General features: G+C 44.3%; 1 protein-coding gene across 1 annotated transcript; it reads left to right on the top strand.

The window, feature by feature from the left end:
* The first annotated feature begins 586 nt into the window (after positions 1-586).
* On the top strand, positions 587-27,771 carry Nmnat (nicotinamide mononucleotide adenylyltransferase). Its single transcript, XM_037415170.2, has 8 exons — positions 587-863; positions 4,585-4,741; positions 6,026-6,174; positions 8,738-8,826; positions 9,474-9,575; positions 18,859-18,917; positions 25,851-25,952; positions 27,060-27,771. Exons 1-8 carry the CDS (start codon positions 785-787, stop codon positions 27,109-27,111), a joined length of 789 nt encoding a protein of 262 aa, XP_037271067.2. The 5' UTR covers positions 587-784; the 3' UTR covers positions 27,112-27,771.
* Positions 27,772-27,802: the final 31 nt, after the last annotated feature.

Genomic DNA, 27,802 nt, shown 5'->3' on the forward strand with positions numbered 1-27,802 from the left:
CTGGCGATATCCCCCCTGTGTCCATTCTGTGAAGAAACGGAAACAATAGAGCATTACTTTATAACATGTAAAAACTATTCATTAATTAGGAAAAGACTTTTAATTGTTCCGTTTCAAGCAGTAGGTTTAAATTTAACTGCAGATAATGTTCTAAGTTTCGGTGCCTTTAGCTTGGGACATTGCCACAGGAGCGTATTCGATGCTGTATGCAATTTCATTCGAGAATCAAAGCGCATGTCATAATAATGCCTGCTTAAATATATTTCTGAAGACACTTGTCTAATTTTGAATGAAATTTGCATATTCATTTGATTGTGACCGGGTGAGATAAGCTCGATTGTCTGGTCTACTCAAAATTTCTGTCTTCCACTGTAGTATTACCTCACCTTTTCTCTTCTTGATTCAATCTTCAATTATTTGTTTAGTTTAATATTCCTTTTTAGTTAATTATTATTTTCTATTACATCATTAGTTTTTTCATTAAGGATAAACCTTTTAATATATCTCATATAGGATACTTCTAGATTTCATGGCCAATCCCCCATAGTGGGTATGTGCCAGTGCGAAGGGGCAACAACAACAACAACAACCGGCGCAGTGGATCGCTACGGTGTCGTCCGCGTTGGCAAACTATAGTTGCCGCTGTGCACCCCTGAAACATTCTGTTGAGTAAGCGTAACCGTAGTTAGATTCACTGGCCCGACCGCACAGCATCCACGGCGGTCGCAAGCGGCACCGTCGTAGTACTGCAAGCTTCGACCGTCGCTCTCTCCAAAACACCGCAATGCCGTCGACCAAGAAAGTGGTGCTGCTGGCCTGCGGTTCCTTCAATCCGGTTACCAACATGCACCTCAGGATGTTCGGTACGATGCCTTCACCTGTCACCTTTCGTGCTGCCAGCAACCGAGAGCTGCGCCTAGTCGAACGCTCTGTTGCCAAAAGGCGGGCTAGAGTTCGTGGTGATATGGATCATCGTAATATCGTTCATATCGCGTTTGTGTCTGCGAACTGAAATATGTTTCGAGCCACGTAGTTCGGGGTAAGGAAGCGTTCCGCTGAGTTTCTTCCAAGCGCGTTGGAAGTTGGACGATTCGATCGTAAGCGAGCGCATTTCTGCGATGCATCTCGCACGAGCTAAGGAGATGTTTTGAAAGGGTTTCAGTGCGTGTCACTTTGGAACAGCTAAATTTATTATTAGAAGCTGTTATTGTTCGTGCGCAGCTGCTCTTTTGTGCTCATTGATCGATGTGGACAGCTGTTACCGTCGTGGGAGTGAGCCATTGCGCGTATTGCGCGAAATCGCTTTGCTGTCAAAAGGCGACGAGGGCGCTTAGAAACTCCCTTCGTCTTTCTTTAGCTTACGCCTCGTTTACGTCGTTCATTCGTTTCCGTCTCTCGCTTGGATACGGCGTGCGTTGGGCGACGATGCGGGGCATACGGGGGAGGAAATAAAAAAAAATGAAGTAGAAGTGGAAGGGGGTGGAGGTGCGTGAACGGCGCGTAGCGAAAATCGTTACAAGTGCACTGGCCAACGTTGTGCAATCTGTTTCGGAACACTGACCTCCTATCCCACGCCGACCTCATCTCCTCTCTCTTTCTCGTCACGTCTGGCGTGGCTAGAGCGAAATGTCACATAGCGCACTTTGGTATTTTAAGTTTTAAGACGTTACCGATAAGCACAGCGTGCTGGTCTCCTCACTTTATCAATTACTTCGTGAACCAGACAAAATTACGGAAAAAATAAAACAATCAAATATTGAGTTGCAAATAATCTCCTTTCTAGAACTGTGCAGACATCTGATAAAACCTTGCCCCCATGGTAAACAAGAATGGTACCTCAATAGAATGGTAGCTTGGCCTAGTTGGTGATTTAGCATGGACACACCTGCACAGCATGAAATTTAACAGAGACGGATGAAAGGACACAACACAGGTACTGCATTGTGTCATGTCATCTGTCCTCTTTTATTACGCGCTGTGCAAGTTTGTTGACATTATCTCACCGTTTTCTTTATTTTTAACTTCATTGACAGTTTCAAGTGGATGAGTAGAGGAAGGGAATGATAAAGGTGTGGTTCCTTGTTTGTACAACATCACTGAAAAGCGACAGGCAATAAATAAAGCCAAGGAAGGTACAGGGGACGTAAACTTTGCTGTTTCAACGATACTCTTGTGATTACAATATAAATGTGAAGAAAGGTAGGTGGATGAAAAGATGACTCGTTGCCCCTGGAGACCGAACGTTCAATCTTCGCACAACGCGCCTGACATTGTACGAATTTAGCTACAACAATTATTTTCTCATCCAGTTCATTGGGTATTCTTGTGCATGCAAACCAGGGACTGTTAATTTAGCACTGTATGTAGCCATGACTGCTAGGGCTGATATTTTTTTGCAAGAAGGTACCCAGAGTAAATGCAAAAATTTTTAATAATTTGAACTATGAATATGTGTGCTATTGTCTTCTCATTAGGCAGCTGCAGGCTTCCACCTGCTTGCTTGTGTCTCAAGAGACTATTACTTTCAGTCTCCTCCATTGTCTATGGAAGTAAACAAGTTATCATTATAAAGCGGTTCTTCAACTTTGTTTTGGTGGCTCTGCAAGATGGAATACCGATTCCCACTTGTGCGAATTTGTAGTTTCCTTTACCACCTTAGTACTGCCAACATCAGCCACCAGGTTTGAAAGATGTTAACGGAACACTTCCATGCCCGATAATGATCCTGTGCACATTTCTAATAAATTCGTCCTGGGTGCTGTCCTAAGTTATTCTGGGTTCTTGTGAACCCCCGAAAATGTGCTGCTTAGCCCGATTTTGCTGCACCTAGCTTGCTATGCTGTCGCATCTCAAGAACTCCGTTGCTCGGTGCCTCTACCAAAAGTACTGTATTTTTACATGCACAGCCTTGTGCTTTTGAATACTAGATAACACTCAAATAAACATTCGCTGCCACGCTGTGAAACATGCAGCATCTGGAGGTTGGTTGAACCTAACGCAGCCAGACAAACATGCCGCAAACAGCTACATGCTGCGTAAAATCAAAAGATGGATATCATGCATAAATAAACCGTTTAGAGCACTTTGCATTACATCAACTGTTAAAATGTATAGCACAGCAAGATTCTCAAAGCCTGCCTTTAATAGACTCAAGTCTAACAGAGATGTTAGTAATTAAGTAGGCAGTGTTGCCAGCATGCACTTTTGTTAACGGTTCTGCTGGGTCTGGAAGTTTAGTTGCAATAGTGGAGTACTTGGTAAAAACAGCTATATTCTTCACAACCCTGTGCCCTTGTAGTGGCTGCAATAGAGGGCATGGGAATGGTGCTCTGTGCAAGCGTGTGCACTCTTAAATGGTTCTGTTCTTATGGTAGTAGGTAGTTTAACTGGTAACGCGACTGTCTTCACTGCGACAAACATTATTTATTTTTAAAGGGCTTCTCATACCTTTAATTATGTGGATGGCATTTTAAAACAGCCTCGATGCTTGCTTTGACAACAGTGTCCGAATCTGGCCCTGTTTTTCTTCTTTTTCGAGGAGTGGCACGAAGCACCTTGGTACTGTTTGTCGAAACTCAGTATAATGGAAGCTGTCGGAGTGAGAGTGTCATTAAATCTATCATTTCAGGCAATCTAATTGTGAATTCTTGTAGAGCAAGAACTTCTTAGCTTCGTGCAATATCCTTAGTTGACGTCAGCCAATATTGAGTGGACTAAAACATTTGAGTGGACCAAAACCAGTGCAGATACTTTTACCTGGTGCTATGGGTTCATTATGGGAAACATGGAAGGACACTAGTATATTAGAACTCAAGTGCACCTCCCAATGCTTTCACACCCTATTAAGGGTGTGAGAGCATTGGGAAGTATTCTTTACTTTTTACTCTCATGCCATATATCAACCCCTGATCATCTGTAATGACTTATAATAGTATTATTAATAATCTCTAATAACCTATAACTATTAGTATTATTCTATAAATCCTGCACTACCGAAGAGTAGAGGGTCAGTGATCTTTCGCAGCTACGTTGCCATTAAATTCAGCATTGTAGTTCTTCAATACTTATTACACCTGCAGGTAGTGCCCTTGAATTAAATTTCAACTCATGGCCACACACTGCTGAAACATTACCAGAGGCTGCATTTGCGAAAATGTGATTCAACACGATCCTGTTTAAGCCTGCGTCCGTTTTTGAAGCTGCATGAATTGGGAGCAGCAGTATTCAGTATGGTGGCTGAGTAATCAACGCACTCACTATCATCATAGCTGACAAATTATTATGAAGGTTGCTTTTTCAAGCCTCAGCTTTGTCCAGATTGTTTTTTTTTTTTTCAATTCTTTCTTCGTATTGCCTCCTCCTCTGCACAGGGCTGTCTAAGCTATGTCACATCGGGACAAAATCTTTGCATAAAATGGAACAGTCTGTGAATACAACTGTGTTCTAATATTGCTATTACTGTGGTCATAATGACCTCGCATACCAATTGCTTTCTGCCTCAAGCTCTAGATGCTTGATGCCTTTCTTGCCTTCATCAGCATTTCATGGCACGTTATGGCGATGTGTCTTCTGCTTTTGGCGCAGAGGTGGCCCGGGACCACCTCACTAATAACGATTCCATGGAAGTGGTGTGCGGCATCGTGTCCCCAGTGTCTGATGGTTACGGCAAGGCTGGCCTGACAGCCGCCAACCATCGGTGTAGGATGCTGTCCCTTGCCCTGGCCACCTCCTCGTGGATCAGGTGAGTTGCCGGACAATCTGACCGTTGAGCGGAATAAAAAGGGGGAAAAGATTTGTAAGAAAAGGGACCGGCTCTTGTGTTGAATAACAAGTGTTCGTAGCTTACAACATTGATGACACGCTTGCTCCCACCCTTTCCTTGCTTTCTTTGTGCATTGACATATATTTCCCCAGGCCCTTGCCCCTTTCTTGCAGTACCTTGTCTGTACAAAACATTGTTATGTCATTCCACTTGTAATGGCACAGTGTAGGGATAATTATGCGAAATGGTGCAAGAAACAAATTTAATGAAACAGTCGAAATTCATACAAAGTGTTCTGCTGAAATGGAACATAGGTATTTCAAAATTTGAAAGAGCTCGAGTTCAGGAGAAAGCCTCGTGTTTCTCGGCTATGTTGTCTAGAACACGGAGAAGAGCGTTTTAGCGCCTCGAGATGCATTGAATACATTTTCTAATTTTGCTGCCTCAAAAACCAGCATTAGTTTTAATATTGAGGAGGTAGTCGGATCACGGATAATACAATGTACAGTCTGAATCGCACTTCTCTCAAGTGACTGGGTGCTTTAGGTGCCATTTCTTTTTTTTTTTTTTTTCAGAAATATGCAGACTCTGATGCTGTATTTATACATAGCATAGTCACAATCTATTCTAGGTCCTCATGCTGTAATTTAAGCATGAATGGATGTTTGTAGCTAACGCACGGTGGCAGCTACGAACAGCCCCAATGTCTGCGACCACGTGCCCTAGACACACGCCGTCCACATTGTACTAGCACCAGCTGTGTTGCTTATTGTCAGTTGCATGTGGCGCATGTAAAAAAAGAGTGAATTGTTGGCCGGCGACTCTGACAGTGTTTTTGGCAACTCTGTTGACTGGCCGTGATGATTACCATTGCAGTTGGGCTGGCTTGCAGGTGCTGAGCAACCAAATCTTGAAACTCAAACTTGAATTTATAATATCTATTCCCGCCTCTGGTGCGTCTAGAGGGTTAACATCACATGTCAAAGATATAAAAATGTATTCCTTTTGTGATGTCTGAAGATTGTGCAAGTGCTTCTTTAATTTATGCTGATAATAATGACATCGACTGCTTCGTAGACAGACGTCGCTTCACTGCTTTTGACACTGAGAAGCCAAGACATAACGTCAACCCAAGTATTATTTTCCAATAGAGAACGAAATCTGCCATTTGTTTATACTGTTTGTGTAGAATCTCTATGGTTTCAAAACTTGTCTGCCTATTTTTTCTCCTTAATTTTATGTGAACTTGACTGCATCTGCCAGGCTAGACACTTGGGAATGTGAGCAGGAGAGCTGGACGAAGACGCGGCGCGTGCTTGATCACCACCGACAGAGGATAGCGGTAGAAGGTCTGCCCACACAGTCGGGACCCAAGCGACGACGGAGGCGGCAGAGCAACGACAACCTGATTGGTGAGCAGAACACTGTGCTAAAGGGCTCTATATAGTCCCCCATAGCATTTGTGCAAGTTGGCAACTCCATGTTCGTCACATTACATTGATGCAGTATCCAAGAACTTTAGGTCCCATGCTTTCGCTGCACTGCACATGCACCTTGACACATGCATGTTTGAGCACAACTTGTGTCCTTCTGTCACGAAGAGATGCAGACGTGGTCGAGTGTGGGTAAAGTCGCCAGCGTGAAATGCAACATGGTGCTTCTTGTGCCGGCCACCGCCAGTTCGTGCTGACAGACATCGGTCGCACCTTCTGTAGGACTATAGAGTGCTCACGTTTTGCTAGCATAGCGTTGTCGCGCCGAGCATGTTCACACGTCAACTTTGGGTTGGACTATATATAGAGCCCTTTAGTATTAAAGTGAAAGCCTTGAATGCATCATCAAATGTGAAATTTTACTGTCGGCTTCATGCATTGGCAGCGTCTCGAGTATCGGGGTGTTAGCAATGAGTGATGTGAGAGATCATTATCATGAGATGACGCCACAGATCGCCAAAATTTGTGATATGACAGATCGCCGAAATTGTGACAGATCGCCAAAATTTGTGACTTAAGATCACACAATGAAGTCATCACATTAAATCATAGGTTGGTCACAGGTGCCTCCGATCTTGGAAGCGTTGCAAAACTATGGCAGGTGCAGAAAATTTTCAAAGGGTGGCAGGGCAGCATCAGTACATTGACTGAGCGAGAAAAGTAGATGGATTTTGCCTTCAAGTCATCTTAAGTAAATCCATGAGGGACCCTGCGAGTTTTTCGTCTTTGCTCATATTCATCAAGGACTAGATCTTTGTGAAGGTCAACTCAGCGTATCTCCTAATGCGGCCAGAACTTGCTGCATTCTTTCAGTAGCCCATGTTCTATTTCAATGGAAATGTTGGGACATGCATATGCGTAGTAGAGAACGACAACCGAACAGCGTGTATCCCAACTCTCAAGTTTGCTACAACAGAAAGAAATGCAAACAGCAGAAAGCATTGCTTTCAACCCCAGTAAACTTCATTCCATGAGTGCCTCTAGGTGAATCTAGTTTCAGCTGGCACCACTGTAGCGCTTGCTATCTTGCTCTCGCTGGTGCTATTGTACCACGTTTATGTTTGAAGTGCCAGGCATGACTGGCAGAGGATCAGCAGATTCTAGCTCTGCAGTGAAGCCAGCTGAAACCCTACATTCACATTGTGACAGTCGAGGCATGCTGGAGTTCGGCTGGTCATAAAGTCATACTTTCTGCTGTTTGTGCTTCTTTACATTGCTATAGTGCATAACTAGCGGGTTGAAATGTGACAATTGTTTCTAATAGAATTAAGGCTGCCGCACAATTGATCACGAGTGCTAGAACTGCCCATGACATGAAAGAACATTTCAGTGCCTTAAAATATGAAACAAAATGAAACTTGTGCATTTGATTCATGCAAAAAAAGAAGTTCTTAAAAATGAAGCAAGTTCTGTTCTTGCCAGGCTATGCTTCCCCACAGGCCTTTGCTCCACAGTAACGTCTCTTTGGCAGCAAAGAGCGGGCATGGCATGCGTTGCATCAGAAGGCTGTTCTCGGGTGTAAAGAGGTTCAAATTGCACTAACGGTATTTGAACCGCCAAGACGGGATTTTCTTTGAAGTTAAACATTTCCTTGACATCGAAGAACTTTTTCTGGAATGGTATTTCAACAATCCACTTCGACCTAACATTTGCCTTTAGTGTGTTTTCAAAGGAGCTGAGACACCTAAATTTTTGGGAGGAGGAGGGGGGTCTTACTGCTTTATTTAGCAGCTCTGACTAGTAGCCTTCTTTCTGGTGATTCCAAAGTTCAATCATAGATGCTCTAACGTATCAGGTAAATAATGCTAGTGTAATTAATTATTACCAAATATGACTTCCTTCAATATGCCTCAGAACGCTTACCCAATATCACAAGGGACCAGTGCTGCACAACATCAAAGCATATAAGATCGTGTGCACTGAAATTTTGGTATTGTTGAGAATGTGGCTTTTTAATCGTGTTCCCGCATGGGTGTGAAGTGGAATGGTGGACATGAGGCAATATTGGTTAGGGTGTTAAAGTAGCCAACACGCTCTCGTGGCAAAATTAGTGATGCACCCAGTCTGCACCACGACGACAATAATTGTTGATCTAATCATCACTCGGCGCTTTGGGACCCTTTGAAGGCTTGACAATATTGTCGATATGTCGGGGTACTGCCGGTAGAGCCTTCGAATGCTGCTTGCCATCTAAAGGAAAATAACTTCCACTTAACATACGCAATTCATGCTTCACTGAAGGAACTGTATATACCAAGCTATCAAGTGAAATCTTAGGTTTCTGATCTTTTAAGAATGCCACAAAGCTGCATTTAATTCAATACTCTTCGTTTAGAGTTGTAGCTAAGCCCCTCATGAATAAGCACTGGATAACCTTTTGTTTTTATGAAGTGATGCTTACTCAACTTGATATGTGCAGCGCCATGATTGCTTGGTGGTAAAATTTCGCAGTCTTTCTCTTCAAGTCTGCTTCCATTTGCAGAGTCGGTGTCGAATGTCCAGCTGATGTTGCTGTGTGGAGCTGACCTGTTGCAGTCGTTCCAAGTGCCTGGGCTTTGGGCTGACAAAGACGTGAGTCATCTGAGTGGTGTCCTGTGTAACATAGGAAGAACCTTTGAAGATCACGCAGACTGTCGTGTGTATGTACTTATGCATGTGCGTGTTCTCACATGCATGAATATATACAGTACTCACAGATTCAAATGCAACAATAAATTTCTAGTTTTAAGACTGATGTGTGTGATTGTTTGAGACAATTGTGTCGTGTGTTAACGAATCTGGGTTATGTAGATATTGTTAGCTGTGATATATGTGTTCGAGTCGAAATTGTGCTGATATGCCTCGAACTGAACATGGTGGAAATTAAAGTATGTCTACTACTTAGCCCTAACTTGTCTTGTTTCAATCGGTTGGTAGTGTATATATAACAAAGCCATTAGACACACACATAACTACATTTTTGGGATGCAGCTTTGGGCTAACTGGGTACATTACATTTCGTGGTGTGTCCCTTTCATTTGGTTGGTTCCTGCTTTAATGCATTTTTTTTTGTTCTTTCACTTAAACACCAGAAAGCCCACTGCCTATTGTTACTCTATTTATTTGTGTGCGTAGGGAATATTTTTTAGGAGTGTGTGAATACCAAGGTTGGAAATTTACTAACAGGTTGCTGCTTCCTGTTATCACACTTCTCTTCTTTTCCCTCCTCTAACATGAAGATAGAGCACATCCTGACTCAGTACGGCCTGGTGGTGGTGACCCGTCACGGCTACGATGTGCCTCGGATCATCTACGAGAATGACATCCTCTACCGGCACCGAGTGAGTGATGAATGGGTGCACTCGCATTAGCAACAGCACTCCCACAAAAGCTGCCTGGGATATTTAGGCGCTAGCGTTTTTGAAGAAGACGTGGAAAATGCCATGCTTGCTGCCAGACATTTGCCAAACTAGGAAACATGCAGAAAAAAAAATATTTATGATGACTCTATTATGAAGTTCCCGTACTGGTTGCCGCAATGTCAAAGCCCTATCTTGTCCTAGGGGACGTTAATGCACATAATAGCATCTATGGTGACTCTTGCTGCGATGCGCAAGGTCGCTTGATTGAACAGTTCCTTTTTTCTTCCGAAAAGAGCCCCAAGAAAGACGTGCTTACCCAAGAAAGACGATGACGATATTACAACATAGCTAGCAATACTTACTCGACAATAGACCTCAGCATAACACCTTTATCACTCCTGCCTCTAATTGAATGGGAAATCGCTAATAATTCATACCGAAGTGACCATTTTTTTATAGTTCTCAGCACGAACCGCAGCACTGACTCCCAACTGAATTCTTTATTGGAAAAAACATGAATGGAAAAAGAACACTTCAACCTTCACACCTGTGTCACCACACCAAGGCAAGAAAAAACAGATCAGCTGACATTTTGAACAGTGAAAAAACTTTGACGTATCCCACGTGTACTCTTCAACAGCATAAAAGTTAAGATATCGTGCTATCTGAGAACCTAACCTCACTATTATGTCGGGCTATAGAAGGCGCACTAATGCATTGTTCGACCCTTTTTTGATATTATATGCTTCGATTTTTGATATCATATATGCTTTCTCGTGTGGTTTGATCTCTGTCTGATGATAGAACTTTTGCTTCATGAAGAATAGGTGTGCAATGGCACTGTGCAACATGTTGGGGCACATGGGAGTACCATACTATTCTCTTGTAAAGAACAGCCGTGTTCCAACAACCTAATGTTAACGCATCTACTTGTTTGGCCTATGTATACACGACCACAGGAAACGGCAAAAGTTACACGATATTCTTCCTGCACTGTACAAAAAAAATTACGTGTTTGACCCCACAGCCTTCTTTGGTTACTCCTGACAACGGGCTTCTTAAGTTTTCATTCAACCATCCCACAAACTTTATTAAAACTTATTAGGCAACGAAAAAACTACACGTACTCCAAACCGGCTGGAAACATTTTTCAAATTGTGGGATGGTCTGTGTATGCACGAAACTACTGCTGAAGATTTCCTATGCTCTGGATATGAATGAGTATCGATACCGTCTGTGTTTTTCTTAACTCGCTTGGTCAACTTGCGAAGAGTTCGCCAGATGCTAGCGCCCAGAAAACCTGAACTCCCTGCTCTTGTCTCTCCCACGCAATATATTTCACTGCACATATGTAGATGTGCACATATGTATGTAGATACAGGTTGGTTTCAGATCGTGCCACCTCTCGATGTGCGAACATCAGGTTCAATCAGGTTTCAGTAACATTTCTCATTGGGCGAGAAAGAATGGCTTTAAACTAAATGCACAAAAGAGAACTTCTGTGTTGTTTTGCCGAAAGAGGGGCCTCCATCCCAACACTGACATTGACCTGCATAGTCTATGTCTGTCTGTAAATACTGAGCATAAGTTTCTGGGCCTAATATTAGACACAAAACTAACCTTCATATTATGTCGATCCCGGATATGTCGAACTCGAAGGAGATCACCAAATAGTTTGATACATCGACTATTCTAAATACAAAATGTGCGTATAAATATCTAAATTGAAGAATTTCAGGCCTCGGAAATTGTTACAAGAGCTAACGTACCGATTCGCTCAAAAACAAGGTGCAAACTGCAGGTTACCCTACTTTATTTAGTCAGTAAACTTGTCTTGCTTCTTGCAGGCCGTCAAGTTTCAGTCATTCTTAATATTATTGAAGCTTTTCAAGTAAGCGAACTTAGCTCCTTTGGCCACAACGTCGATTGACACAGAATGCCGATGCAAGCTTTATAACGTGGCAAGAGCTTGGTTAGCAGCGGAAACGAAGGCATTGACACATTCATAACCGCACGGCTACACTTCACCGGAACCGACAATGGCAGCCTAAATCTTAGCATTGATGCAGTCAGAGAGGTCGTCATCTGTACCGATGAAGTCGCTACTGTCCGAGGTGGTGCCCGCGAACGCTTATAAGTCGCAGAATTCACTGAGGCATTGTAAGCCGTTGTCAGCAGTCATGAGGCACCTGAAGCCGTCACCTGGCCTGCAAACAGTGTTTTACTTCACGTCGCTCCTAGTGCCAGTCATAACTTTTATCCGTACATGCAAGCCAACGTTCAGTTTTCAACACCTGAATGAGGATTTATCAGAAACGAGGCGAGAAGGCCTCAAAGTGCAAAAGACGCAACGCCGAGTTCGTCGGAGTTCTCTCTGTCGACATGTTAGTAATTTCAATGTCACTTTGGCTTTGTAGCTGGCAGGCGCTGCTTTTAGCAGCTTTGATGCAAAACTATAAAAAATAAGAAAGCATAGCCTCTAAGACACGCGCTCTGAAACTGAAAACACTCAAAAAATATGTCACAAAGGCGTTTGGTGTGTAGCGACACCACAGACCCGAGCTAACGGGGGGGTTTCGACTCCCTCCCACGCCTAGCCGTGCGTGGCTTTGCCGTGCCCGGGGAAAAGGGGATCCCGGGGATTGAGCGGATGCCGGGTGATTGCACCTTTAAGGCCCCTGGCAGAGGCAACACACCCCTTTGGCCCGGCTTCACGTAGACGGCACCCCTGGGCTGACCCACCCAGGGAAAATCAGCAGTCGCCTTTTCCTATCTCTCTCTCCCTACATCTTCGTCTTTATCTCTCACTTTTTCTCTGTCCTGTCTGCTACTCTTTTTTGTTTACTTCCAAACTTCCTGGCGGCTAAAGTTAACCCTGTGCAAATAGCCTACCTTGGTCTAGGTGCATTGGGTTATAGTAGCGTTGTACGGCTGGCGTCTGCAGGTTTTAGTATCCGCAAACTTGTAGCGTCCCCTTGTTGGGCTCAGTAATGGGTGGCCGCCAACGCTTCTGAAGCAAATTAAACTGGCATGCATAGAGCTTTTCCCTTATTAAGTGATCGTACTGCCTGAAAGCGTGTACGCACCGAAGACTCGGGCTTTTTTGATCGATCAAATGAAAACTTCCCCCATTTTCATGTTATACATAGTTAGATAAGTGGAAAGCAAGCCAGGACTGTATCTGTGTAGTAGCCAGGTGCCTTACAGAAACTCTTGGGGCCGGATACAAAGTTACCAAGATGGCCAGCGGAGACCTCCTTCTCGCAATTCGAGAAAAAGAACAGTTTGAGAAACTACACAACGTTTCAACTTTTGGTGACACTCCAATCACTGTGACACCACACAGATCAATGAACACAACTCGAGGAGTGGTATCTGATGCCGATTTGCTTGGCCTGACCGAAGCAGAACTTCTGGAGGGGTGGAAGAGTCAGAATGTGACCAATGTACAAAGGATCATCATCAGGAGAGACAAAAAGGAAACACCAACAAAACACCTAATACTCACGTTTACTTCCAGTAAACTGCTGGAATCCATTCAAACAGGGTACACGAAGACCTCTCTCAGGCCGTACATACCAAACCCTCGTCGCTGCTTCCAATGCCAGAGTTACGGCCATGGATCTAAAATCTGTCGTGGCTGCCAGACTTGTGCACAATGTGGAGTCCTACGCCACATGTCTGAAAACTGCGAACAACCGCCCCACTGTGTAAAAAGGAAACCATGCCGCAGATTCACGCTCCTGCGCATACCAAAAAAAAAAAAGGAGATAGTAACACTGAAGGTCAAAGAAAACATTTCTTTTAAGGAAGCAAGAAAAAGGGTCTCCCCATTCTATTTCCCAACATGTGCTGATGCGGCGCGTCAGGGGCACCGCCGCACCAGCCCTCGCCACTCCCTCAGCCCGCATACACCGAGCCGACGGCTGTGGCACCTGCCCCTAAGGCGGCTGTAGCCCAGACTACACCGCCTACTCCCGAACAGAGACCTGAGACTCCAGGGTCCTCAGGTGTCAAGGCCTCACCTCACCAGGCGAAGCCCAGAATCTGACCTACCAGGTCGCACATGCGAGCATCCAGTGCCTCTGAGGAGGCAATGGATACGTCGGTACCTTTGGTGCCGAAAGAGCGGTGTGGCTTTTTGGAGCGCGCCAAGAAAAAAAAAAAGATAACAGGGCCTGGTGACGACCCTGGTACATGAACTCAAACTCCCCGCCTGAACAGCCACTCACTTTTCGTACACACAGCACTACTTTACATTCACTATGAACACTCAAATCATACAATGGATTGTCATGGGCCTTCTCAGAAAGCTTGACGACATCCAAGAACTTTTACACGAGCGCTCACCAAAAGTGCTGTGTGTACAAGAAACACACCTTAATTCAAAACATAACTTTCTTTGTAAATACATTATTTTCCGAAAGGACCGTGATGATGCCATGACATCATCCGGAGGTGTTGCCATTAGTATAGTGAATCAAGGGATTGCACGCACACACTTACAACTCCAAACATCCCTTGAGGCAGTGGTTCTTCGAGCTGTTCTTTTTGATAAACTGATCACAATTTGCACTGTTTACATTCCTTCTAACTATCAGCTGCAAAAACGGGATCTACACTCTTTAATTGATGAACTTCCAGAGCCTTATGTCCTGCTTGGAGACTTTAATGCACGTAGCAGGCTATGGGGTGACTCTCGTTGCGACGCGCGAGGTCGACTGATTGAACAGTTCCTTCTCTCGTCGAGCGCGTGTCTCCTAAATTGAAAAGAACCAACCTATTATAATTTCGCTAATAATACCTACTCCTCCATAAACCTAAGCATAGTATCCCCGTCTCTATACTCGGCGACAGCTTTTCGTGACATTGGAGCGAAGGCTACGGAGGCGGGGCCTCCGCACATTTGTGTTACTACACAAGTAGTCCGGCAGCTTGCAGCCGATTTCGGTTCCAGTTTCGGTTTTCGCTTGCTCGCTGCGCTAGTGTGTTTAGCAAAATGTATGCATGCAAAATGGAAACGTCAGAGTTAAACTTTGATGAGAGTGCATACATGCAGCTAGTTACTGTGCTGTTTATATACTGGTACATATAAAATTTTCCGTTGTTCAGAACGTTTTCCCAGCATTATTCAGCCTTTATAACATAGAAGTTTAGGTTCCGTGTTCAGCCCAGTATATACGGGTTCGCGCCACACGTGATCGAATGTTAACGTTTACGGTATTGAGCCCTGGTACAGGCGAAATGGAAGGCCGGTTGCGGCACGATCCGGCCACGAGCCTGTCTTGTTTCTGCTTTGCTGTATTCGGTTTACGCCCTCAAAGGCTGTCAGCAATGATCGGCGCAGACTGCGCCTCAGTGTTCGAGAAGCTTCACAATTGTTGTAGATCGTTGTTAAGATTGCGCGCAAGACGCGAACAGTGAACCTTATTTCAGAGCTTGCGCGGCCACCAGTGATAAGGCTGGAAATTTCGATGCGTGATGTATAAAAAACGGCGCGTCCCAATGATGAGCAGCTTTTCCACGGCCGATGCTGTGCTCGCCGTTGCAAGAGCAAGCAGCAGACGCAGCCGGCGTGCGGAAAACGTGGTGCCGTCCAAGAAATAAAAAAGAAAAAAAAAAACTAGGCCGCACAATAACTTCTTTTCCATGAACAGCGTCCCATACTTTTTCTATCCTTATAATGAAGAAAGTTTTATTTATTCGGGCCAAGTAGCTATTAGAATCAGAAAATAAAATAGGTACTATTTCCTGGCACGCGCGCATGCAGGCGGTTCGGCTCTATAGCTTCCACAGTGCTGTCAAGAAAAGCTGTCGCCGAGTATAGTGCCTCTACTCCAGTGGAAAGTAATCAGTAATCCGTACAGAAGTGACCACTTCCCTGTAGTTTTGAGCACAACTACAGCAACTGAGTGTCCACCACGTGTTCCCAAATGGCTCATAAACAGAGCCGACGGGGAACAGTTTTACACCATCGCTCGTTTAGGCTGAAGTGACATGTACGTTGAGCATTGATGTTGCTGTCAACTACTTCACAGCGTTTTTGATTGATGCTGCAACGAAGTACATCCCACAAACAAGTGGACACCCTGGAAAACGGCGTGTGCCGTGGTGGAACTATGAATGTCGAAATGCACGCAAGCAGCAAAACAAAGCATGGAAGTTTGAAAAGCATCTTTGAAAAAATGAAGTCTCAGGCCAAGGGAACTGTCGGCAGGCCTGAAGAGAAAGTTGGCAAAAGTTTTTATCAGGATCAATTCATATACACAGGAGGCTAAAGTTGGGAACATGGTTGGAAGGGTAGCAGGAAGACAAGTACACACACTCCCACTCGTAAACACACAGAGTGACACCTTGGAAGATCAGGCGAACCTCCTCGGTGCACACTTTGAGCGGGTGTCCAGCTCATCGCACTATACTGACGCTTTCGAAAAATATAGAACAAAGATAGAAAAGCAAAAACTCAAAAACAAATTTACAAGCTACAAGGCGTACAACAAAGCTTTCAGCTTACCTGGGCTCCAAACATCTCTGAATTCTGACCGTGTGGGGTACGGAATGTTAAAAGCCTAGCAATTGAAACACAAAAAAAACCTTACTTTGCATGTACAAAGCTACCTGGTTCGCTGGTGCTATCCCTACTTCCTGGAAAGAAGCTATTGTTATTCCCATTTTAAAACAGGGCAAGGACCCTTCTTCAGTTTCGAGTTATAGGGCAATTGCGCTTACAGGCTGCCGTGGCAAACTTTTCGAAAAAATTATCAACAGCCGACTTGTACATTTTCTTGAAACAAACAATTTGCTCGACCCCATTCAGTGCGGGTTTCGCGAGAGTAGATACACCGCCGACCACCTTGTTCGTATCGAGGCACAGATCAGAAACGCTTTCGTTCATAAGCAATACTATCTTTCTGTGTCCCTCGATATCGAAAAGGCTTACGATACAACATGGCACTTTGGAATAATAAGAGACCTGTCCCATCTCTGCGTGTGCAGAAGAATGTTTAACATAATCGAAAGTTACTTGTCAAATCGAACATTCCGAGTTTGAGTAGGCAGCATTCTTTCCCAAACATTTGTCCAAGAAACAGGCGTGCCACAAAGTGGTGTACTTAGTTGCACACTTTTTCTCATCAAAATGAATTCTTTGGGCTTGTCCATCGCTCGCAATATGTTTCATTGTACAGACGTCGATGACGTCCAGCTTGGTTTTAGATCCTGCAATCTGGCCTTGTGTGAGCGCCAGGTTCAGCTTGGTTTAAACAAAGTTTCCAATTGGGCTGAAGAAAACGGGTTCCGGTTGAATGCACAGAAAAGCACGTCTGTCTTGTTTTCCAGGAAGAGAGGCCTTAATTACGAACTTGATATTCAACTGCATGGGAATGCCTTTCTGTTAACACCGAACACAAATTCTTAGGTCTTATCCTGGACACCAAGCTAACCTTCATACCACACATTAAGTATTTGAAAAACAAGTGCATATAAGCCATGAACGTTCTGGAAGTGCTGTCATGCGCTATGTGGGAAAGGGACAAGAAGTGTGGGAAAGTGACAAGAACATCCCACTCACTCATCAATTAATGATTTGTCTAATTCTACCTTGCTCAACAACCGTCCTTCGCTGAGACAGCCTACTCCGTGTGAGGAGTCTCGCTGAGGAAACAGACATGCTACTTTTAGAACACTGTCTGATGGCTCCCGCACATATCCGCCACTGTGGCCGTGGCAGGTTATAGACTGCGACACATTTTTCGTGGAAGTAACTAAACAGGCACCTACTACACGTATTGGCATGGAACTTCAACACACGTACACTAGCCCAGAATTCTTTATAGATGCGTCGAAGTGTCACACTAGTGTGTCTTATGCAGCTGTTGGCCCATCCTTTTGAAATTCCGGTATGCTGCGCCCCCACACAAGCATTTTGACTACAGAAACTCATGCAATATGTGTGGAATTCAAGCATATTAAGGAATCACAACTACAATGCGTATTTGTATACTCAGATTCGCTTAGCATTATAACAGCTTTGAAAGCACAAACGAAACGTAAAAATTCTGTTCTTGTGTCGCTTTACTATTAAGTAATATTTATGCTCTTAAACGACATGTTGTAGTGTGCTGGATGCCAGGGCACAGCGAGATTGATGGAAACGTGGCAGAGGACCAGCTAGCTGCATCTGCACTCGACAACGCTACCGCCAATACACCGTTAACTGTCCCTTCTTTTGACATGAAGCCTTTCCTTCAACTGGAGCTCAGGTCATAGTGGGCAAACAGAAAACAAATTGCATGCTATCAAACCGAGACTTGAAAATTGGCCGGCAGTGTACAGAACACACTACACACAAGTGACACCTACCAGGCTACAGGTAGGACACACACACTCTACACACTCATACCTTTTGTCTGGCAGTGACCAGCCCATCTGTGAGAGATGTGGAGATCCACTTACAGTTCTCCACATCCTCGTTCAGTGTAGTGATTTAGATGCTCTAAGAAAAAAAAGCACTTTTTATTGCCCTACAGACAGCAGCTTCCATTACATCTTGTCATGCTCATCCGTAGGGATGCACTTTTTAATCTCCTATCACTGTTCATGTTTTTAAAAGATGTACTTAAGTTTTAAACTCATATTCTGAGGTGATCCATAGCTCAACCTCTGTACAGAGGTCGCGGCTGTGGTGGCCCTCACCACCAACTCTGTCATTTATTCCAGCTCCACATGTTTCACATCACCTCCATGATTTTAATACTTTTGAGTTTTAACTTGCCTCAGGGCGTAGAATTTTAGGCCCCTTTACAGCACAGTAACAGTATCATTGTTCATATCCTGCTCATATCACTTCAATCACGAACCATTGCTCTTAGCTCATAATTGTTCATGGCGCTCTTTGGCCATCACATGGCCCTTGCGCCAATAATCTCTATATATCGTCATCACAGAATTTTTGGTTCTTACAAACTTATTTTCATGTAAAATGCAACTTAGTTGTAATGAGGTTATAATCGGCTGCGTAACATTAGTGTTCAGCAGTAGCATCTATTTGGTAGTCAAAATGTCTCGTAAGATTTATCGAGGTTTTCCAGACATGAGCGACACTTTATGTGAACATTACGCATCCTACACGGGGCCTTTATTTCACTGTCACAGAAAGTTCAAACAAAAGCCTTCATATCGAGCATTCTTCTTTTACAATTTTTTTTATTGTAGTGAGAATCATTCATATCGCCAACACTGTAATGATCTTGTTTCTTTGCAGCACCACATTCACGTGGTCACTGAGTGGATCACCAACGAGATCAGCTCCACAGCAGTCAGGTGAGCCCACTACTGGCTCACCTAATGAAAGCCGGTATTCACATTTGACCATTTTCAAAGGTGCCTTCGCTTTTGTGTTACGTAACATGTGGTGCGGTACTCACTGGTAAGCACCTCGCAGGGGCGTCTGTGCAAGCAGGCGTTTTGTGTGTAGTGACACTACAAACCCGAACTAATGGGTGGTTTTGACCTCTCCCACGCCTAGTCGTGCGTGGCTGAGCCGTGTCCGGGGAAAAGGGGATCCTGGGGGTTGAGCTGACGCTGGGTGATTGGACCTTTAAGGTCCCCGGCAGAGGCAACACACCCCTTTGACCCCGGCTTCACGTAGGCTGCACCCCTGGGCTAAGCCACCCAGAGGAAATCGGCAGTTGCCTCTTCCTGTCTCCTTCTGTCTCCCCATCTTCGTCTTTTCTACTACTTTTGATCTTTCCTGTCCTCTCCTCACCTATTTTTACTTCCACCATTCTCGGCGGCAAGGGTTAACCTGGTGTAGATATCCAACCTTGGGTAGATATATTAGGTTATAGCGGCCATGTTCGGCCGGTGCTTGCATCTGCTTCGCGTCTCGCAGCGTCCCCTTGTTGTGCTCGAAGGTGGGTGGGTGGCATGGTCACCGAAAAAGCTACCTAATTCATGGAAACTCCTAGTCCCCTCACAACCGATTGTCTCTCTAAGAGGTGGCGCACTGATGCAATTTTTGAATTTCTCCCAAACAAGAAAGATAACTTCCCGAAATACCACATCATTCACTGCGAAAGTACAGAAAAGAAAGCTAGAAACATTTAACCTTTACTTGTGTCCAAATGCCTTATAGAATGCTAGGCGCGGGCAACAAAGCCACAAATACTGTCAATGGTGCCCTGCTACTTGAATTGAAAGACCACGCACAGTACCAGAGACTGCATAACCTTACACCATTTGGTGATCAGCCTATAACCATCACACCGCATCGAACCATGAACATCGTGAAGGGTGTTGTATCAGATAAAGACCTGATGGAACTCTCTGACGAAGAGCTTCTAACAGGCTGGAAAGACGAAAATGTCATCCAGCTGTAGCATATCAATATATGAAGAGAAAAGAAAGAAGCCCCTACGAAACACATCATACTCCCTTTCGCATCTATCACTCTTCCCACTGAAATAGCAACAGGATTTCTTAAACTGCCAGTCAGACCATACATACCCAACCCGCGGCGCTGCTTTAAGTGTCTGAGGTTCGGGCATGGCTCCCAGAGCTGCCGAGGACAGCTTACCTGTGCGAAATGCGGCACCATTGGTCATACCGCTGACGATGACTGTAAGTTACAAGTCCACTGCACAAACTGTGAGGGTGACCATCCCACATATTCCAAATCATGCGTGACTTGGAAAAGGAAAAGAGAAATAATAATCACAAAGTTTCAATTGAACAAAATCTTCCACGAAGCATGGCAGCGCGTTTTCTCGCATTTTGCAGGGAACACATATGCCGAAGTGGTGCGAGGGGGGTCAGAGCCAGTTCGGTTTTCGGCAATGCCGTGGGCCACGCCTAGTGTGCCAAGGCAAACGCTACAAGCCCCCACGGGGGAAGCAGCCTCGGCTGCCCCGCCCTACCTGAATACAGCCCCACCGAAGGCACCTGTGAACCATGGCAGTAGCCAGGGCACCAGACAAACTAAAAAGGTCCCCTCAATATCCAGCCTGGTGGGTTCGAAGGCTCCGTCTGTCGCGAGGAAGCCTACAACGAAAACAGCATTGTCTGGCACTTCTCCTGAAGCGATGGACACGTTCAGTGCACCGGCGCATACTGCGCCAAAGGAGCGGCGAGGTCCCCTCAACCGGTCTTAAAAAAAGGCAAAATAGTAATTACGGGGCCTCCTAAAGGCTCTGTAAAATAAGTCATTTTCCTTTTTGAGACACCAGCCACACTCGCTTTGTACACACAGCACTTCTTTACTTCTAATATTGAGACACAAGTTATACGATGGAATGTCAGAAGACTTCTTAGAAACCTCAACGATGTCCAAGAACTTTTACACAAACATTCACCAAAAGTGCTGTGTGTACTAGAAACACACTTAAAGCCTAAGAACACCAACTTTCCGCGTTAATATTTTATACTTGGAAAATACGTAGATGATGCTGTGGCATCATCTGGTGGCGTAGCCATTATTGTTAATCGAAGAACAGCATGTACATGTCTACCACTACAAACAACCCTTGAGGCAGTGGCTATTCGAGCGGTTCTCATGAACAAACTCGTCACCATCTGCTCTCTATACATACCCCCCAACATCGCCTTGAAAAACATGAATTCCAGATTTAAGAGATGAGCTACCAGAACCTTATCTGGTCCTTAAGGACCTGAACGCGCACAGTAGTTTATGGGGTGACTGTCGCTGTGATGCACGATGTCGTCTCCACAAACAGTTTCTCTTTTCATCAGGTGCCTGTCTGTTGACTGTCAAAGAACCAACGTATTACAGCCTTGCTAACAGTACTTACTCGTCGATAGATTTTAGCATTTTATCTCCATCATTTTTATCCCTACTCCAATGAAAAACCATAAAAAATTTGTTTGGAAGTGACCAATATCCTGTTATATTGAGCACACTGTTGTATTGAACACACCAGCTTTCCAGCACTACAAAACGATAATAGAAAAGTAGAAACTAGAAAGCAAATGTACAAAGAATGAGCCATACAACCATCCTTTTAGGTTGGCTGAGTTACAGACATCGCTAAATAGCTGTAGTAACTCTACCCAAGGTCAGATCGTGTGGTCTATGAAATGTTAAAAAACGTACCTCTCGAAACACTAAAAACCTTACTTTCTCTGTGCAATACCATTTGGTTCTCCAATGAGTTCTCTGCTGCATGGAAAAAGGCTATTGTCGTATCAATATTGAAACATGCTAAGGATCCGTCCTCTGTAGTTAGTTACAGGCTAATCGCATTAACGAATTGTCTCTGTAAACTTTTCCAAAAGATGATTAACCATAGACTAATATATTTCCTGGAAACAAACAACCTACTGCACTCATTCCAGTGTGGATTTTGCAAAGGTAGATCGACCACTGAACACGCATTGAGGCGCAAATCCGGGACACTTACATCCATTAACAGTTCTTTCTTTCAGAATTCCTTGATATAGCAAAGGCATATGACACCACATGGGGTTACTGTGAGACCTCTCACACTTAGGTGTGCGAGGTAGTATACTGACCATAATCGAAAGTTATTTGTCAAACTGCACTTTTCGTGTCCGAGTGAGGAATGTCTTGTCTAAAACATTTGTCCAAGAGACTGGAGTGCCGCAAGGTGGTGTAATGAGTTGCACACTTTTTATTATAAAAATGAATACCCTTCACTCGTACATTGAACGCAATATGTTTTATTGCACGTATGTCGACGACGTGCAGATATGTTTTAAATCATGCAACCTTGCAATATGCGAGCGGCAAGTCCAACTTGGCTTGAATAAGGTAAAAAAGTGGACTGATGAGAACGGGTTCACCCTTTACCCACAAAAGAGCACATGCATTCTATTCTCAAGAAAGAAAGGTCTCCATCCAGATTGACTTGCATAGTCAGCGGCTACCAGTGAAATCTGAACAGAAATTCTTAGGTATAATTTTAGATATGAAATTAACATTTGCACCCCTTATCAAAAATCTCAAATACAAGTGTTTAAAAACCATGAACATTCTGAAAGTGTTGTCACACACAACGTGGGGAAGTGACAGAAAATGTCTGATGTATCTTTATAGAAGCCTCATACAAACACGTCTAGGTTATGGTGCTATTGTCTATCACTCTGCAACCCGACGAACTTTGCAAATGCTTGATCCTAGTCACCATTTGGGCATTCGACTCTCTACGGGTGCTTTTCGCACTAGTCCCAAGCCTGTACGTCGAGTCGAACGAGTGGACGTTGCAGCTGCAGAGGACTTACATGTCTTTTGTGCATTACCTCAAAACAAACACAGACAATAAGCACCCCTCACACTGTATAATCAATGACTTGTGCAGTTTCACACTGTATGATAACCGTCCTTTGCTTCGACAGCCCTACTCGCTTCGAGTGAGAGGCTTCGCTGAGAAAACCTGAGTGCCATTGCTTGATAAGTGTCTGATGGCTCCTGCCACGCATCTGCCACCGTGGCAACGGCAGCTCAGAGAATGTGATATATCCTTCGAGGAAGTTACTAAACACTCTCCTGTGGCACATACTTGCACGTACTTCCTAGAGCTTCAACACAAATACAATTGTCCCGATTTTTTCACAGATGCCTCCAAGTCTCACACTTCTGTGTCGCACGCAGCAGTCTGCCCAGCTTTTATGGAGGCCACCTACGGCATCCTGATACAACCATCTTCACTGCAGAAGCCTGCGCGACACTTGCAGCCATCACACACATCAAACAATCAAAACTATAAAAGGCAGTAATTTACACAGGTTTCCTAATCATCGTAAAGGCCTTGAAAACTCTTAAAAAACACAAAAACCCTGTCCTTGTCTCGCTTTATTCACTACTATGCACAGTGTGCAAGTATAAACAGCATGTTGTAGTGGGCTGGGTACCGGGACATCGCGAAATGCAAGGTAACGTGATGGCGGACCAGCTAGCCACACCTGCCCACGACAGTGCTGTTAATACATCCGTAGCTATCCCTGCTACTGACCTAAAACCATATCTTAAATGAAAGCTCAGAGCTTATTAGCAGAGCACATGGGATAGCCACACACAAAATAAATTGCACATCATCCAGCCGCCTCTTGGTCATTGGCCGCCGGTATAAAAACCACGCCACACATAGGTTACACTTACAAGGCTATGCACAGGACATACACACAGCACACATTCATACCTTTTGGGTGGTGGCAATTCACCTTTGTGTGATAGATTTGGTGAATCACTCACCGTCAACCACATCCTCATCCACTGCAGTGAATTAGACTCTATTAGAAAAAAGCATTTTCCGTTAGCTTACCATGAACACATTTCACTTCATTCTGGGATGTTCATTGGCAAAGAACCACTTTTTAAATATCAGTCATTATTCGTGTTTTTAGAGGAAATTCAAAGCTTCAGCATCATATACAAGGGAAATCTGTAGCATAACTTCTCCGCAGAGGTTGGTGCTACGGTAGCTACTCTGAGAAGCACCTGCCTCTTACCCTTTAGTTTCAAAGGGGTTGAGGAGGCATTCGTGCTATTTTACAATCGCCCACTTCTAGATACCATGGTCACTTGCAATTCATTCCACACCCATGCATCAAATCGCGTATCACTTTCATAGTTTTATACTTTATACACATATGTATTTTACGCTTTATACAGCACGTAATTTTAAGCCTTTATACAGCCGTATTACACCCTGCCATCGCAATCATCGGTCATTGCTTACATTGCATTGAAGACATGGCACTCATTGGCGACCCATGGCCCTTGCGCCACAAAAGTCCACTAATCATCTACTCACTGGTAAGCAGCCACATTTTGAAAATCATAATTTTCAAAAGGTGGTCCAACCTGAATGCCTTCCTGAAATGGTACATTAACCCTCTAAGAGTCGAATTCCCCCCCTCCCCCCCAAAAAAAAAAAACTTTTGCAAACGGTCAAATGACATTATTGTGGTTTTGAATGTATGAAACTTGTAATGCCGGAATAGAAATTATAGAAAAAATCAGGTACAATGTTTTGGTCTTACTGTCTCGTATAACTGCATAATGCGCTATAGTAGTATTTCAGAGCGTATTATTTCTTGAAATACGGGTCTATGCACAGTGCCTTATCACAGTCTGCACACATGAAACGCATGTCTGTTATTTTCTTGCATTGATTAGTGGTGTTATTCATCACTCGCTCACACATAGCATTTTCTCTGCATGCGGCTGCCTCGGGCAGAGTAAACTCTGTCATTGAGGAGAACAATAATACCTCGTGAATGTAGGTGATGAACAAGCAAAGAGAAGAGCAAATACACTTCCACCACCTTGGCAAGGAAGTGCTGATGAAGACAAAAATAAAGTTTTGCCTGCCTCCATTATTATCACACAGGAAAACAAACCACAAAAAGGCGTTGCCTGTCGACGTCGGCGCTGACCGCGTGATGCTCTGACGTCAGAAATCTCTTCTGTTTTTCTCAGCAAGAAAATAACGCAATCATTTCCAACACTTCTTGTAAGTCCTAGGAAGCGGCAGCATAAGTATGCTTTGTTATTATGGCACAACATTTCAAGTAGATGCTCAAAAATGCTCCCGTATGACAAAGACACTCTGGGACAGATAAACGTCGCTCTGCATGCAAGGTGCTATCCCCCCTGCTTAATTCTGGACTCGGTGGTCTCTCTTATCATGCCCAATCCGTCAAATTGGTTGAACTGCATTTTCTGCATCATTCTGATGAAAGGCTATCATTTTGTTCCCAGGTTCACCATACTTGATCATTTCATAAATTGTGTATTATAGCCGCAGCTGGTATGCAGCATGATGTGTCTCCGCTCTGCAAGCATCTGTAACCTGTTTGACCAGTTGCTTAAGCAGTGCTCTTGTTTCACTGAAGCGGCTTTTAGCACAGTAGGCTTTCATTAAGTGGTACCTCAAGGGACCAAGAATATGTGTTCCATTTAACGCTAGTTTTACTTGCTCAGGGATGAATAAGGCTGCGAAATACAAGTGTAAAACCAATCGTGTTAGAGGCAGTTCCATTTAGGCAGAAGTTTTATTTCAGAGATTTTAGTTTGTTGAGAGTCTACGTTGATCATAATCATATTGCTGTGCTGGCACTCAAGATGTCAGAGTTCTCTAGCAGCGCCACACAAGTGATGTTTTTCTTTTCTGCTTTTGCGCATGGAATGCATTTTGTTGATGTTGCTTTTCGAGTGTCTTCACGGTTTTGATCAAAAATAACTGCAGTACCAACAAAAATGGAACCCACTTTCAGGCGTGCACTGATGCGTGGTGAAAGCGTCAAGTACCTCATTCAAGACTCTGTGATAGACTACATCCGACAGCACGGCCTGTACATGGAGTCAATTATGGATGAGTGAGTGCCATTACTCTGCGCCTTTATACAGTAGCCTTTAATAAGACATAGCAGGATTTAGAATGTTATATTGAATACGTATTGTAATGTTAGCTGTGTGATTACACTTCTCAGAAGCACCTGCAGAGTGCTCTAAAGAATAAAGGTTACAGGAATTGATCGGAAAATCTCTGTTGGTAATGGGAATGCAGCATTTTATATTTGTTCCATGAAGTAGGAAGCACTTCTAAATGCCATGGGTGTTGACCGGCGTGACACATGCGCGCTGTCAGTATGCACCCTGCATGCGCTCTGTGAACGGTTCCGCGCATAGCATCATTACCTTGACTGATACGCTTGCTGAAAGAGGGCTTTGGAGCTGCGCCGCAGCTGTTCCATTGGCCGACGGGGACCTACGACGATGACGGTGACAACAGACATCATGCAAGCTTAAGGAGCTTCTCTCCTAAAAAGCCAAAGGGCTACCTACTTCCCTGAATGATGTCAGCAGCATGGCATTGTGGGATATGAAAGTGCACTCCCTACTCTTGAAGAAGCCCTGTAACACCTTTCTAGGTAATCACAGGAATGACCACACTATCGGATTAGATTGCCTTGTGAATCTGCTGCTGGAAAATTTTATTTTAATCCATCATGTGTAAGCGAAGTTACAGGTATGGTAGTACTTTGTTGTCTCCATATGGTAGTGCTTCATTCTTTTGTCCCAACAAGCATGCTGGAATCTATTGAGAAGGAAATGGTATGGAGGGAGTTGTTCCGTAACTGGTTCTTACGGACCAATTACGGAGCTTAGTTGGCCAAGAGCAGGCAGCAATTTGTGGCTCACTTTGACACGGCATTGTAAGTAACCATCTGCTTGTGGCACATTGGTAATTCACTCGCATGTTCACAGGAGCCTCAACAGATTAGTAGCATTTTCTCAATACGTCCGATGTTACAAGGCCCCTCTAAGGTGTCATACATGAAAAAGTGACCAATTTCTTTCAAGCTTTCTGAAAAAATAGTACTTTGCCCCTTGAACTTTCTCTAGCAATGTTGCTATACAAAGCACATGTACCATTTCGAATGCTGCACAACCACATGACATTGCAATATGCTGTCTCACAGCATCAATTCAAACCACACGGAGGCAGAGGACGGCCAGGAAACAGCCGTGTGACACTTGCACTCGGCGTCCATGCAACACCAGCAATGGGCGCCGAGTAGTCCCACCGCCATCACCAGCACCGAACAAGCAAGAGCCACGCAGGGTCCACATCTCCTGCAGTCAATGGTGACGACCACGTCGGATAATGAGTGGCCAGTCACCGTGCTCGACAACGGCGAATTGTTGCACGGCGGCAAGGGAGGAACCGGTGCTTGCGCCCCGTGCGTGGCGCTCACGGACTCCGCCTTGTCACATTTAATCTCCTGTTTGGTTGTCAAGGATAAAGCTCGGTCGTGCCAGCGTGATACGGGCGAGTGGCCCTAGAGTACGATGACACTGTTCACATAGCGAGTATCAAATGTGTGCACTTTTGCAAGCTTGAGTTTTTGGCCTGGATGAAGCCCTGTTAAGTTGAAGAAAAAGTGTCCGACCGTTTAGCATCGATTTTCATTTCTTTTTGCGTCAGACTAGTCCTCATGATAACTGTCGCCAGCAAGAGAAAAACTGCTGATGATCACTGCAGAAATTCAGTCACAATCTTAACAGTTTTAGCCTTGACGGAAGCTGAATTAGCTTTCAAATGGGGACATATTGCCAATTAGCAATTAATAGCAATATGAGCAATAAGGTGCCTGGTGTTCATTGAAAGTTCTTGCCAGCAAGAGCATTCATTTTTGCTGCAGTCAAGCACAGGGGTGCAGCC

Source organism: Rhipicephalus microplus, chromosome 9 (genome assembly GCF_043290135.1).
Source record: "Rhipicephalus microplus isolate Deutch F79 chromosome 9, USDA_Rmic, whole genome shotgun sequence".
Lineage (NCBI taxonomy): Eukaryota > Metazoa > Arthropoda > Arachnida > Ixodida > Ixodidae > Rhipicephalus > Rhipicephalus microplus.